Source organism: Nuphar pumila, chromosome 13, assembly GCF_984573655.1.
Source record: "Nuphar pumila chromosome 13, dmNupPumi1.hap1.1, whole genome shotgun sequence".
Taxonomy (NCBI): domain Eukaryota; kingdom Viridiplantae; phylum Streptophyta; class Magnoliopsida; order Nymphaeales; family Nymphaeaceae; genus Nuphar; species Nuphar pumila.
The window spans coordinates 101264778-101279599 of NC_143261.1; the positions used below are offsets into that span (position 1 = coordinate 101264778).

At 36.5% G+C, this 14822-nt stretch overlaps 1 protein-coding gene across 2 annotated transcripts in view; it reads left to right on the forward strand.

The window, feature by feature from the left end:
• Nucleotides 1-336: 336 nt before the first annotated feature.
• The window catches only part of LOC149819490 (succinate--CoA ligase [ADP-forming] subunit beta, mitochondrial), a 28124-nt gene continuing 13638 nt past the window's right edge, over nt 337-14822 (forward strand). Inside the window, exons 1-5 of one of the 2 annotated variants that reach the window (XM_089984674.1) lie at nt 337-620; nt 2602-2712; nt 3304-3415; nt 3998-4062; nt 5279-5356. In XM_089984674.1, coding sequence (XP_089840800.1) covers nt 519-620; nt 2602-2712; nt 3304-3415; nt 3998-4062; nt 5279-5356 — 468 coding nt within the window. In that variant the 5' untranslated portion in view covers nt 337-518. The remainder of the gene's footprint in view (nt 621-2601; nt 2713-3303; nt 3416-3997; nt 4063-5278; nt 5357-14822) is intronic. The other variant, XM_089984675.1, reaches the window with a different exon arrangement.

The window sequence follows — 14822 nt, forward strand, 5'->3', positions numbered from 1 at the left end:
ATTTTTTTAAATCTTGTGATATTTGTCACAAAGACTCTAAGTAGCTCAAGAGAAATGTGAGTTATGAATAATAAAATTAATAAACGACGTTTATTGCATAATAAAATAGGCTAAAGTAAACACACTTTAGAAGCAAAAACAAAAAATAAAAAATTACATTTCATAAAACTAACTTCACGTCTCTGTTTTACAGTTTCAGGAAACACGCAGGGCTTTCTGAAATACCCTGCAATATGAAGCCTTAATTGAATTTTTGACCTTTTTTGGGTTTGAGCTTCTGACCCCAGAAGGTAAACTTATTTCTCATCGGCGCCGAACACGAAATTTTTTCCACGCGAGGGAAGGTGGAGACTGAGAGGCCTCGGCGGCTCGAGGGGTTCTTGTGCTGTCGCTTCTCCAATTCCGTCTCTTCTTTTCTTTCTCACTCTTTCTTCTTCTCTAATATTAAAGAGAGAGAGAGTGAATCAAAAAGCAGACGACGATCTTCCATCTTTGGCTTCGGGGAGAGAGAGAGAGAGATGGTGAGGGGTTTGGTAAAGGGTATCGTTTCCCGGTCGCTCTCCTTCGCCGGAAAATGGCAGAACCAGCAACTCCGGCGACTCAACGTCCACGAATATCAGGTCTCTCTCTCTCTCTCTGCTTTTCCCGGACACCCAAAAAAACTGGGAACGGTTTGGGATGCTGAATACAATTTATCCAAATTTATCCCAGGTTTCTGGATAAGTGTGGCACGCCCAAACAGGCATTTAAAATTAAATCTCCAAGATCTGAGTAAGAACAATTTGGGATTTATTGCGTTAGTTTTTTTTTTTTTGTTGCTTTGTAGGAACGGTCTTCCTCTTTTTCCCCTCTTGAAGTTCGTCAATCTTTTGGGAGTGATTTGTTTCAATTTTTTCCTACATTGAGGAGTAAATTTAGAGCTTATTGGGTGGGAGTTCCGGAAAAGCAACATCTCCGGAAATCTGGGATAAGTTTGGATGTGTTGTTGTGCTCTACAGTGGGGTATCCTATATTTTCCTGGTTCCAGGGAAGTGGTAATTTCCAAAGTCTATCCCGATGATTTCCTCCGTTGGTGCTCCGGCAGTCTCCGATGGCCCTCTCAACTGCCTTCTTAATTGCCTAATAACTTCAACTAGATGCCTTGGTAACCCTAATGACTTTCCTCTTTCCTTTTCCCTTTCCCATTCTCTATACCACTCTCTCCCATAGCAATCTTGAAAAAGCCACTTTCTGTTGTGCATAGCTGTGGGGGACATCTCAAGCAGAGCCACCGTCTGCTGTGCATAGCTGTTGTAATGCTTGCAAGATGTCTAAAGCCACATGCTCGTCCAATGAGGGGGTCAAATCCCCAAGGCACAGTATTCCTTTTACAATCATTGCAACAACTGCAATTCCATTACCTGACTAACAAGTTCCGTAGGGACGAGGGTGCAGCTCCCTCTATCTCACCACCTCTTTATGGAGGTGGGTTTTCAACCTTTCATTAGCTCTGCGTAAGACTTCCTCTTGTATGCACAGTTGCACACATTAGTATCATAAAAAGCTCAGATGAGCAACGAAAAAACTTGAGAAACCAAATGCTTACGATTAGCATTGCTGATACTCAGTTCAACATATTTCAGTAGCAGCAAGAATCTCTTGCTTGTAGCTGATGCCAGTGCAGGAATAAGAATTGCAAGGTTGAGAGCTCAAACTCATTTATATCTTGGGATTTAGCAACAATTAAAATCATAGGTAATATCACCAGATTCTCAAGGTGGTCAAACTCAGCTTGATAGACAAAATTTTTAATCAATGGTTCTGTTGCATCAGATGTGACTACAGTGGACTCATGTTGGATTCTATCAACACTACCGATTCATGCGATGAACATGGCTAGACGCTAGTGTGTTTGTCTAATGAATCGGCTCAGTCAAAGATAGGTACAGAATCTGGCTCACACTAATACCATGGAGTCAAGGCGGGGACCTAGTTCAAGCATTTTGAATATGGAGGTCCAGACCGCTGGATCATATGTCAACCCAGTCAAAACTAAGTCTGAGCCTTAGTAACCTCTCAAAAAGCAATCAAATGGAAATACCACATTTGCACGTCTGTTTGTAAACTGGTACCTGAAGATGCAACTATGAAATCCACACATCCTACCAAACAACTTCAAAATGGATTTGTTAAATACTTTCCAGAATTTTGATGGTGCTCCCAAACAGGCAAGTGGGAAGTACCAAATCCACAGAATTTGTGGATTTCATTCTTCTCTCTCCAGCTACCTCCGACTGCGAGCTCCCAAACAGAGCCTTAAGCACTATGTTTTTCAATAAGTATGCAGAATTTTCTAGTTTGATATGTCAAGAAAATCTACTTCTTTGAATCAAATTACAGATGTTAGGCACAGAACCTGATAAATATTGGCAGAAGAGTACTAATGTGCAGTTTTCTTTTTACATGATACTCTATAAGACTATAACACCATACCCTTTTCAAATAGGGGATAAATTTTCTTTTTGCTAGTGATATGTTGAAAAACTTTATTAGCAAAGTATGTGGTGTGTCTTAAATTGATTTTTTTTCCTTTTCAACTAATGAATGTCCTTTTGCAACTAGGGTTCTGAATTGATGAGCAAGTATGGCATAAATGTTCCAAAAGGAGTTGCAATTTCTTCTGTTGGAGAGGTGAAGAAGGTGATTCAAGATGTTTTCCCTAATGAAGAGGAGGTAAAATCCCGTTCTCTTTTGAAAATTGAAGATTTGGATCTTCCAATTCTTGATTTTGGTTCTTAATAATTCTTTTTGATCTGTATTTCATAACTAAAATTAGTGTTAACATGTTTCAAGGATCATCTTATGATTCCTCTTGAGAATAGTCTTCATACGTGTTTCCTTCTTCAGTCTTCATTACAATTGTCTTTTGGTTCTCTTATTTGTAGATGGGTTTTTTTTGTTACTCATTGTGGTTCGGAAGAAGCTTGTTTGATCTCTTAATGTTTATTCTCAGCCTTTGTATATTGGACCAAGTCAGGAGAAGAAAGTTATAGTGCTTCTTGCAAAGCTTTTCCCTGAAGCGTCTTAACCAAATTTAAGCTGGTTTACTTCAAATACATCTGTTGGATATGTATTTTTATATTTATATTTTGTATCTGTGAAACATCCTGTAGAACGAGTGTCCTGTGACAGTGAGTTATGGTAGTGGGTTTCTATTAATGCTGGTTGATCTTATTTGGGCTCTTCCAATAAAATCTTTTGAGCCTACTTTCTTTTCTTGGTAACATGAATAATATTTTAATCTTGGATTTGGTTTTTTGTCAGTTGGTAGTTAAGAGTCAAATTCTTGCTGGTGGGCGAGGCTTGGGAACATTCAAAAGTGGTCTTAAGGGGGGAGTGCATATTGTGAAAGCTGGCGATGTTGAAGAGATTTCTGGTAGTGGAGTTGCACCTACATAAAACTTTCTTTAAGCCTTGAAGCTGATAATAATATTTCCATTTCTATTTCATCTTCAAATTTCAATCACCATGCTGATTCATGATAGGATAAGCATATTGATTACAACCATGATTGTTGTCTTTGTGTCCTATGGACCTCATTCATTATTATATCTGGATCTTGATTGTGATGTGAATCTAATAAAATGATGTTTTGACTTCTGAGATTGCTAATATGAAAGTTTATTTTCTCTGTGATATTCTTCATAATTTTGGAGTGTTAATTCAGTATAATTACTTTGCATGGTAAGGATTGTTGACCATCCTCTAGAGTCTATACACTTTAAATATCTTCTATTTCCAAACAATTTGATGTTTGATCAGGGTACTTAATTAGCACATAACAACATAGCTTATTGGCTCATTGAAGTTTGTTGTTAACCAAATTACATCCAAATAAATCACATGCACTGGAAGAGGTACAATGTTATCATAGGCTTTTGGATATGAAGTCTCAGCGCTGTCATGCAACACATGATACTTTTTTTCTCAGGAAATTTGTTTTTCTTAACTTTTGCAGGGAAGATGCTTGGGCAGATCCTTGTCACAAAACAAACTGGTCCACAAGGAAAACCTGTGAACAAGGTTAGGCATTTTCAGTAGCTTTCCTTTTCCTTGTTTTTTAAGGTATTTTACAAGTGCCTATGTTGGATCACTAAAAAGTTCAGATGCATACAAGTGAAGAATGTCCGAGTTAAATATCAGAAGTCATACATTTTGGTGTTACTCGTTGTGAGATTTTTTTTTTAAGAAGCATGCACGTGTCATTAGAAGATCTGCTGATCAAAATCTATGAACTGTGTTATAATGGAAATCATGAAGAATGGAATCATGATATTTCAAGATCTTGACATGATACATGCATTTCTGTGGATACAAATATGACTTGCAATCAACCTTAAACTAAGTTTGCAAGAACGAAGGTGTCTTGTTAGTTTACTGAAAAGCAAGACATCATGAGCTAAAGTCAAGAAATATGAACATTCAAGGTTTATTAGCTTTCTATTTTTATGGTTGTGTAGGGGATATTTAGGAGTACTGACTGGCACTTAGTTTCTCATGGGTGCCCGATCTAAACTTGGGCAAGCGTGTTGGACTATTTCTTCTAAGGCTGTCACATCATTTAAGCATGTGATGTAAGCCTGAAACTTGAAATTAAGCTTAGTTTTCTTATGCAAAGATCACCTAGTAGATATTATGTCTACAAATAGTAATTTTCACTACCCTTACTCTTCTTGGCGGGCTTCCTGAGCTTATACAACATTGCACTTCGGAAGAGTTGTCAGCATGGCCATACTTATTGAGAAAAGTTTCTCCTTTTATTTCACTGTTAACATCATCCGTTTCATCTGGTGATGGCTTATATGTTTAAAATTTCTACCACAATATACTGCTTAACTTTATTTATACAGCACCATGTATCCATTGCAAGGACAAAGAAATACCGTCAGGGTGTCTGTGCTATCTCAATGTCCTTGATAGTATGATTTTAATCTGTCTTTGTTAATTGTATAAGCTATTACATGCTTTTACTTTAGTTCCCCCTTAAAATTTTCATTGTTTGCTCTTTAACAATATCTATAGGAATCCAATAAAAAAAATTGCACTGGTGAATTTAATTTCATAAGACCTTGATGTAGCACATATGCACATGAACTATGAATTTTTGTTTCCCTAAGTCAAGTTGTTTGAAAACATTGCACTAGCATTAATTTGAGAATTTACTTCGCTTTACTATTTTCTAGTAGCAGGATATCTGAAGGTAGAACTAGATTTAATTCTTGTTCCTTTTTCTTTGCAGGTTTACTTGTGCCAAAAGATGTCACTTGTCAATGAAATGTACTTCGCTATAACTCTTGACCGGACTACCGCTGGTCCAGTAAGTTTGCTATTCTAAAATAGTAGTTTCTGCTTTTGAAGATATTGTCTTGATGATGGAGACTACACACTCATTTTCCATGTTACCCTCATAGTCTGATAATCAGCGTACTGTTAAGATGTACATATATGTACATATACACATATGTATATATATACATATACATATATGTATATATAAATTTCTGTAAACTGAAATACCCATAGAGGGTATTTCGGTCTTTTTAATGTAATAGGTGTCAGCCCACTAGGGGCTGACAACCTGTTTTTCTGTCTTTTTTTACTGTTTCTTTTTGCAGCTTTTTACTGTAGTTTTTTCTGTTTTTTGGGAGCAGCTCCAAAGTAGCTGTTGGAGCTGGGAGCAGCCCAACAGCCACTTTGGGCTGCCCCCCCTTGTGGTGATTATTGTGTAAATAGGTCACTAGTGGCCATGTATTCGTTAACACTCTTATGAGTGATTATATGCAATATCAACATTTGTTAAGACCCTTGTGTGGGTGGTTCAATCAAGCATTTCACTTGATTGAAGGGGTGTTTTTGCATGTGTTTTGGATTCTATCCATTTCATTACATGGTATCAGAGCTTTGGTGTTTCAAAGGGCGATTGTTATAAGAAAGATCGTGATCAAAAAGAGGATCTTAGACTTGGCAAAATTTCGGTTGTTGCATCGGGAAGTGGACCATCTTCAAAAAGGCCTTGTATCACATTCTTTTTCTCTCTTCCTCTCTTTCTCGTCTTCTTTTGTTTTTTACTTCCTCTTGTTGTAAATGGAGAATGAGAGGGAAGTGATTGTCTCAATTCCCATACGCTTAAATGACACCAACTATGTGATGTAGGCATCCATAGTAAAACATAAAATATGGGAAAAAGGGCTTTGGAGATTGGTTGACGGCACCGACAAGGAGCCTAAACTCATTCGTACAAAGTTGGAGAATGGAAAAGAAGTTGTGCTTCAAGGAGAGGAAATAGCTAAAGTCGTTTCCGAATATGAGAAAAAATGGAAGGAATGGAGGATGGGTCTTTCCAAAATTATTGGATGACTCATCATTAGTGTGGACATTCACAAATGTTCTAGTTTGACGAAGTTTGATTTCGCTAGCGATGCATGAAAATATCTTAAAGACATGTATAGTCTTAAGGATATCGTGCATATATGTAATGTCCAAAATAAAGTGAGGACAATGACTCAAGGAGATATGAGCATAAGAGAGTACTACAATGCACTCTCTCTCCTTTGGGATAAATTGGCTCTTCTTGAGCCAAAGTGGCATTGCCCACAAGATGTTGAGCTTCATGAAAATCAAATCAAAGCGGAGCATTTTTATCAATTTATAAATAGGCTTAGGCCCGAATTTGAAGGAACTAAATCCGCTCTTCTTCATAGAGGATGAGTCCCTTCCATAGTGGAGACACTTGAAGAATTAACTATGAAATAAAATAGATTAAAAAGACCGTTCACTTCTAAGGATGAAGAATCCGTGCTTGCTATGTCAAAGCCCGAAAATCATACGAGAAGTTATAAACCACCTCATTTTGTAAGAAATGAGAATGATAAAAACCCCAACAACTATTAAAATAGGGGGGGTGATCATGAGCTAAAGAAAGGTGGAAAAATTATTTGCTACCATTGCTATGAACCGGGACACATCAAACCTTTTTGTCCCAAAAGAAAGAAGAATAATTATAAAAAAGACAAATGAAGTAGACGATTCCAAATGCATCGGTTCGCTCTCCTTAGCTCAATTAATGGAGGCATTGCAACCTATGTTTAAAGCTCAATCTTCTTATTCGGGAGCGGTCATATCGACAAGCGACAACCATGGTAAGACTTCTTGGATCTTAGATTCCGGTGCTTCATTTCATATGACTCCTAATGAGTCCATATTGTCCGAATGCAAGTTAAACTCAAATGATTCTTGTGTCTCAACTGTCGATGACACATCTTTGAAAATCAAAAGTTTTAGTGTTTATAAAAAGCTCCTATATTTCACATACCAAATATTAGAGTAGTACCAAAATTGAATTTAAACCTCCTATCGGTTTCTCAAATTGCGGACTATGGTTGCAAAATAGTTTTCTCATCTAATGATTGTCTAATACAGGATCTCCAGTCCGGGAAGCCGATTTGGCAAGGCCATAGAAGATGAGACCTCTATGTTATGGATAATCTTGAATTGCCAAAACAATGTTTTTGTAATTTTGTGGAAAAGAAAGATGTAGAAATTTGGCATAAAAGACTAGGACATCCTAGTGTGACCAAATTATAATTATTTTCATTTTTTTCAAATTGTAAAAGGAAAAATTTTATATGTGAAGATTGCATTTTTGGCAAAATGAAGTCTTTACCTTTTGGAACAAGACATCTTATAACTAAGAATCCATTTGAATTAGTGCATTCGGATGTATGGGGACCTGCACCAGTCATATCCAAAGGAGGTGTTTCTTATTATGTTGTATTTGTGGACGATTATAGTAGACACTCTTGGATATTCTTTTTAAAACACAAATCAGAAGTATTTGATTGTTTTAAAAAATTTCATAGTTATATTCAAAATCAATTTAAGACCAATATTCAAATTTTTAGAACTGATTCTGGGGGAGAATTTTTGTCAAAAGAATTTAAAGATTATCTTGACTTAAATGAGATTGTACATCAAAAGTCGTGCCATATACCCCTCAACAAAATGGTCTTGCCGAAAGAAAGCATAAACACATTATTGAAACCACTATAACACTTCTAGTATCTAAAATTGTTCCTAAACATTTTTGGGCCGAAGCCGCCCTTACGACAGTCTATTTGATAAATAAAATGCCTTCAAAAATTATTGAAAACATTTCTCCTATTGAAAAACTTTGTAAAATGTCTCCCGATTACAAAAGGTTGAGGGTTTTCGGGAGCAAATGTTTTGTTCTTACCAACAAAAATGATAAACTCTCCCTTAAAGTCATTCCTTGTGTGTTTTTGGGCTATGCCGAAAACCAAAAAGGATATAGGTGTTATGACATTGAAAGAAACAAATTATATGTTTCTAGAAATGTTATATTTCTTGAAAAAGAAAACTGGTTTACCAAAGATAATATCCAAGAAAGTTGTGATTATTCGTTTCTCTTTGACCTAGTCAATGATAAGAGCAAAAATGTCCATGAGAACCAAGACATACATGAGGGAAATGAGAATGTGAGTAGAAGTCTTGACAATATAGACCTATCTCACAATAATTTACAAACCTATGCTCGATGTACTGAAGGTCACCCACCATGTGCTCTAGAAAGATACTCTCAAAACCAAGAAGAAGATCATTTTAGCCTTAGAAAATCCATAAGAATTTTGAAAGCTCCTAATAGATTTGTATCATATGATTTCTTTGAATCAAGGTTTAGATCTTGCCTAATGGTCATTCACTTGTATTCTGAACCTCAATCATACCATGAGGCTAAACACCGTCATGAATGGATTAAGGCCATGAATAACGAGTTGAAAGCATTAGAAAGCGCAAAAACGTGGAAGATCCAAACATTACCTTAAAAAAGAAAAATTATAGGATGCAGATGGGTTTATAAGGTAAAAACCAAGTACGACAGAACATTAGAAAGATATAAGGCTAGGTTAGTAGCCAAGGGATATAGTCAAGAATATGGGATTAACTATGATGAGACATTTGCCTCAGTTGCTCGCATAACTACTGTTAGAACCAGAGTTACCGGAAGCGCCCCTATAGTAGGGGAAGCGCGAAACGTCGCGCTTTCGAAACGCATGGGGAAGCGTCCTCCTTTTATGGGAAGCGCATTTCCCTTTTATGGGAAGCACGCTTCCCCCATGCTTCTCCCTCGCTTCCCTTTTTTTCCATTTTATTTTTTATTTTTTTCTCTTTTTTTTCGCTTCCTAGTTCGCTTCCGAGACAGTTCGTGACTCACTTCTAAGTAGTCCCACGCTTTATGCTTTCTAAATTTTTAAAAGTGCCTCGCTTCTCGCTCCCGCTTCCTCGAGCCTACCATGGTTAGAACTCTCATTGCTATAACATCGACTAGGAAATGACCTATATTTTAATGGACGTTAAGAATGCCTTTTTAAATGACAACCTAGATGAAGAAGTGTACATGGATCCCCCTCCTGGTTTGTCTTTAGCACATGAAAAAACTCTTCGATTACCTAACGCCTTGTATGGCCTAAAACAAGCTCCAAAAACTTGGTATGATAGGTTCAGTGATGTGATGATTCAACTTCATTTTAAATTTTGCTTTATTGATACTGCATTGTTTGTTAAGTCTTCAAATGCAGGAATGGTGATTTTACTACTATACGTAGACGATATGATAATCATAGGAGATGATAAGCAAGGAGTTAACCATATCAAAGATGTGCTTAAAGCCAACTTTGATATGACAGATCTTGGTTTTTTACGATATTTTCTTGGAATAGAAGTTGTTTACTCACTTCGTGGTTATTTTTTGTCATAGACTAAATATGTAACTTAGATCATTGAAAGATCAGGACTCTCAGATGAAAAATTGGTCGACACTCCGAAAGTCATAAATGCCAAAATGAAGATAGATGATAGAGAACCCTTGCAAGATCCAATGCCCTACAGACAGATTATTGGGGGCTTTGTCTTATATTTCCATTACTCGTCCTAATATATCTCATGTTATTCATTCTGCTAGTCAATTTCAGCATGCTCCCACTACAGTGCATATGAGTGTTGTAATGAGAATTGTTAGATACATTAAAAAATCTATTAATCTTGGCTTATTTTTATCATCCTTCTCTTCATTAGAAGTCATTGTCTATTCTGATTCTGATTGCTGTATATGTATATGTATATGTATGTACATCTTAACACCCCCCTCCCCCTCCCCTCAAACTCATGGTCCAACAATCGAGAGTTTGCCAAGTAAGAAGTAAAATCTGGGTAATGGTCGCGCTTTGGTGAAGAAATCCGCTAGTTGATATTCGGCTAAAACATAAGGCAAGGTGATAGTCTTCCGCAAGAATTCTTCACGAACGTAGTAACAATCCATCTCAATGTATTTCGTCTTCTCGTGAAATGTATGATTGCTTACAATGTATATAACGCTCTTGTTGTCACAACACAATTTTGAAGGTTCTGCAATGTGAACCCCCATGTCTTCAAGAAGTTGTCTCAGCCATACTAATTCAGACATAGTAGTTGTCATGACACGATACTCAGCTTCAGTGAAGGAGAGTGATACCCTCTGTTGCTTTTTGCATCGTCATGAAATTAGAGAGTCTACCCATAGAGGGTATTTCGGTCTTTTTAATGTAATAGGTGTCAGCCCACTAGGGGCTGACAACCTGTTTTTCTGTCTTTTTTTACTGTTTCTTTTTGCAGTTTTTTACTGTAGTTTTTTCTGTTTTTTGGGAGCAGCTCCAAAGTAGCTGTTGGAGCTGCTCCCAACGGTTATAATTCTAACCGTTGGGAGCAGCCCAACAGCCACTTTGCGCTGCCCCCCCCCCCCCCCCCTTGTGGTGATTATTGTATAAATAGGCCACTAGTGGCCATGTATTCTTTAACACTCTTATGAGTGATTATATGCAATATCAACATTTGTTAAGACCCTTGTGTGGGTGATTCGGTGATTCAATCAAGCATTTCACTTGATTGATGGAGTGTTCTTGCATGTGTTTTGGATTCTATCCATTTCATTACACATACCAGTGTCAGACTTGTGGTAACATAGGCAAAAACATTTTTACTCTGTGTTGATACACACCAATTTTTAGTTCATGGAGTGCCCCACACTTGGCCACTCCATGCAAGCATCTGATACCTATGGGGGTCTGTGGATGTTTCTGTGTAACTTTAGATTTTCTGTTCACATAAGGCAGGGTGGTCGTGGGGCGCCACCCAGGGTTTTCCTCTCTTCGGCGAGGGTTCCTTGTCATAAAAAAACTTTAGTTTTTTTGTTGTTTAGAGTGAAGTATACATTTTCTGGTTGATTTTCTTAACTCTGCTTACAATTACAAGCATGTTGATGATTTAGTTTTGATGTTATGTGTTCATTTATTATATGAATCATTAATAAAAGAACCATGATAAAATCATTCTAATTTTTCTTGATTTTAGCGTCTTGTGTAACATTGGTGCTTCTACTAGGCTCCCATACCTGCATCATACCATGTCAAAATGCGGACTGATACTGAGTACTTCTGCATATTAGTCAACTGGGTTTTAAACCTGAACAAATCCATCTTATCCTTTTTATCATCTGGTCTACTTGTGGTCAACTTGCGAGATCAGTGTTCAATGTTAACTATATATTATTGCTATTAACTATTAGTTAACTGTATATGTTTAACATGTTTAAACTTTTAGTTTATGATTGACAGTCTATAACTTCATATGTAGAGGATTTGTAGGTTGTACTTGTACCACAAATGTGTGGTATGTTATGTGCTTTTATATGTAGATATCCATGTCTGATATCCCCATTCTTATCTTTTTAGAAATTTCCATATCATACCCTCGTGCCTGTGTCATATCCCATACCCATACCTGTATTTGTAACATAGATGCTATCCAGATCTCCCTTTTGATTAATCATCTGTAAATACCATTTGTAGCTGTTGAAGCTAAACAACTCTAATAGGTTGAAAAGGGAGTAAAATGCTATGGCTGTCAATGAGAAAACGTGGGTTGAAGTCCTGCGAGTGGCCACTTCTTGCGAAAGGGCAGAAGGTTAGGACCTTTCCAGTCCACCCCTCCCCAGCATCCCGGAATAGGGACTGTCCAACCAAAGGAAGGTACAAAGTACAAACCATTCAAACTACTTTTAAAAATCATATTTAAAAGTGTTTTTGGTAAAGCTGACCATACAGATGTGATCTTCATGATCACAAACTTAAGAACTGGTTCTTATTGTAAATCTTTTAAATGTATAGATTGGTTTTTTATGATCTAGAAAACTTCAAAATTTTCAAACCATTGATTTTTAGAACATTATAAAATCCTATATACAAAAAAAACAGTTGCTACAAGAGCCAGTTCTTAGGTTTTTTACCATGGAGATCGCATCCGTATGGTCAGATTTGCCAAAAAACACTTGTAAATTTGATCTTCAAAAGTGGCTTGTGTTAAAAATATATTTATGTATGCATATATATATATATTGTAACAGTTTGCTCGACAAGGGCATTTTTGTCTTTTTACATGTAATAATAATTGTTGATTAGAAACAACTTTTTTTTGTCTTTTTCTTAACATTGGGGCCCCAACGGTCATAAATATGATCGTTGGGGTCTCTATGAAGGGGAGCTCCCAATGGTCTCCCCCCTTTGTGTTATATAAATAGGAGAATGATCTCACCTATTTCATTCATTCCTTTTCCATTCTCCAATAATATTTCTTTTTATTAGCTTGTGGTAGTGTCTTTTAGTGGACTTTGTTTTATGCAGTTGTGTTTCTTGGACTTATATGTGCTTTTGTAATTCCGCTGACTTCGTTACATGATATCAAAGCCCATTGGGTTATCTTGATTTTGGAAGTATTACTTGTGGTGATTGAAGATCGCGACAAATGTGCATATCACTTTCTTTGTCTTTATCTATCTCTTTTCATTATGGAGCATGAATCAAGAGTGGAGCTTTCTTTCAAACTCAATGGATACAACCACTTGAAGTGGGCGTCAACCATGGAAAATCATCTTAGAGGAAAGAAACTTTGGGGCTTTGTGATGGGAACCTCTCTTGAATGATAGTTAAAGCTTGTAATGAAACAAGTGTCTTGTGCACAATTAGAATGCCAACGAAGGGGTACGCAAGTGCACAAATATAATATGGTCTCTAATGGACCAATGACAATCTCATAAAAGAGATATACAAAAAAAAAATATCCACAAGAGCACAAAGGTACAAAGCTCACAAAAGCACAATAGAAAAAAAGTATTGTATTAGCACACTTCAAATGCTTTAGAAAAGCATAACATTATGTAGAGAGGTGAGGCTCTATTTATAGAGCCTAACATACCCTTAAGGGAGGCAGTCCAACAGTCGTTGGACAAAAAGACTTTTTAGTCCCTAATGGGCTGTACTAAAAATAGATATTATGAAATGATCAAAATATCCCTGATATACGCATATTGTATAAATATACGTATATCAGTTATGTATAAATACATACACAGTATTTTAACAAATCTCACCAAGGTTGAAGAATGTGTTGAGAAAGCTTTTGTTGGAGATGATCGAGTTAAAGCCATCAATAAACATCAAGTAAAGATAGACGATTGAAGAAGTAATCATGCTAAAATTTTGATATGGTTTATGAACAATATTGACATAAAAATGTGTCAACATTGCTAAATTAAGAAGAGCCAATGAAGCTTAGTTCTTTCTTAAGGGTACGTATACCTAAAAGGATCTTGCTAGACAATATTTTTGTCAAGAGAATATTAGATCCACTAAGCAAGGGAACGTGTGTCCGGGATTATTTTAGCATTTTGTCACCTCTTTGTGATGAATTAACACTTCTTGAGACTAAATGGGTAGCTTCCAAAAATATTGAGATTAGAAGAGAGCAAATTGAGAAGGAACACTTTTTTCAATTCCTTCATGGTCTAAGACCGGAATTTGAACAAATGAGGTCTTCTCTTCTTTATAGAGCCAAAGTTAGGCCTCTTGAAGATGCTCTTGCTGAGGTATGTCAAGAACAAACTCGTCTTGACATGACCAATAAGAATGATGATGTTTTGGCTGTTATTAGGTCGGGTTTGAATGCAAAGGCGTATAAGTCCCCTCACTTTATAAAAAAAATAATTATAGTAATGGGTCCAACTATAACAATAGATATAGGAAGGGTGCTATTTGCCACCATTGTAATGAACCTGGACACATTAGATCGGTATGTCCAAAGTTTAAAGGTAAAATTGCTTTCGTTGGAGAAATCACACCTAAGAAAGAAGAAAAAAAAATAGAGAAGATATTAAAGACATTTAACCAAATATCAGAGGCACTTCAACAACTTCTCAAATCATCCTCTACGTTGGGTGTTGCCATTGCATCTTCTTCGTCTCCTCTAGGTATATGGATTTTTTATTCAGGTGCTTCCTTTCACATGACACCTCATAAGAATTCTCTTTTCAAAGTTTGCACTAATTCTACTTCATCTTGTGTTTCAACCGCTGATCAAACTTTTTAAAACATAGATAGTATTGGAATACTTGACCCAAAAATTTCTTGTTCCAAAAATAAAGGAATTTTCGATTATGGTTGCAAAATTTCTTTTTCACCTAAGGATTGCACCGTGCAAGATCTCCAATCAGGGAGGCCGATTGGGCAAGTCCATAGGAGAGGCGATTTTTAAATTATGATTTTTTTGCCCCTTCCACCCAAGTCATTTTGTAATTTTGTACATGACAAAAGTATTGATACTTGGACATCCTAGTTTTTCGAAGACGTCTCTCTTTCCTTTCTTGGAAAATATATATAATGAAAAAGATATATCTTGTA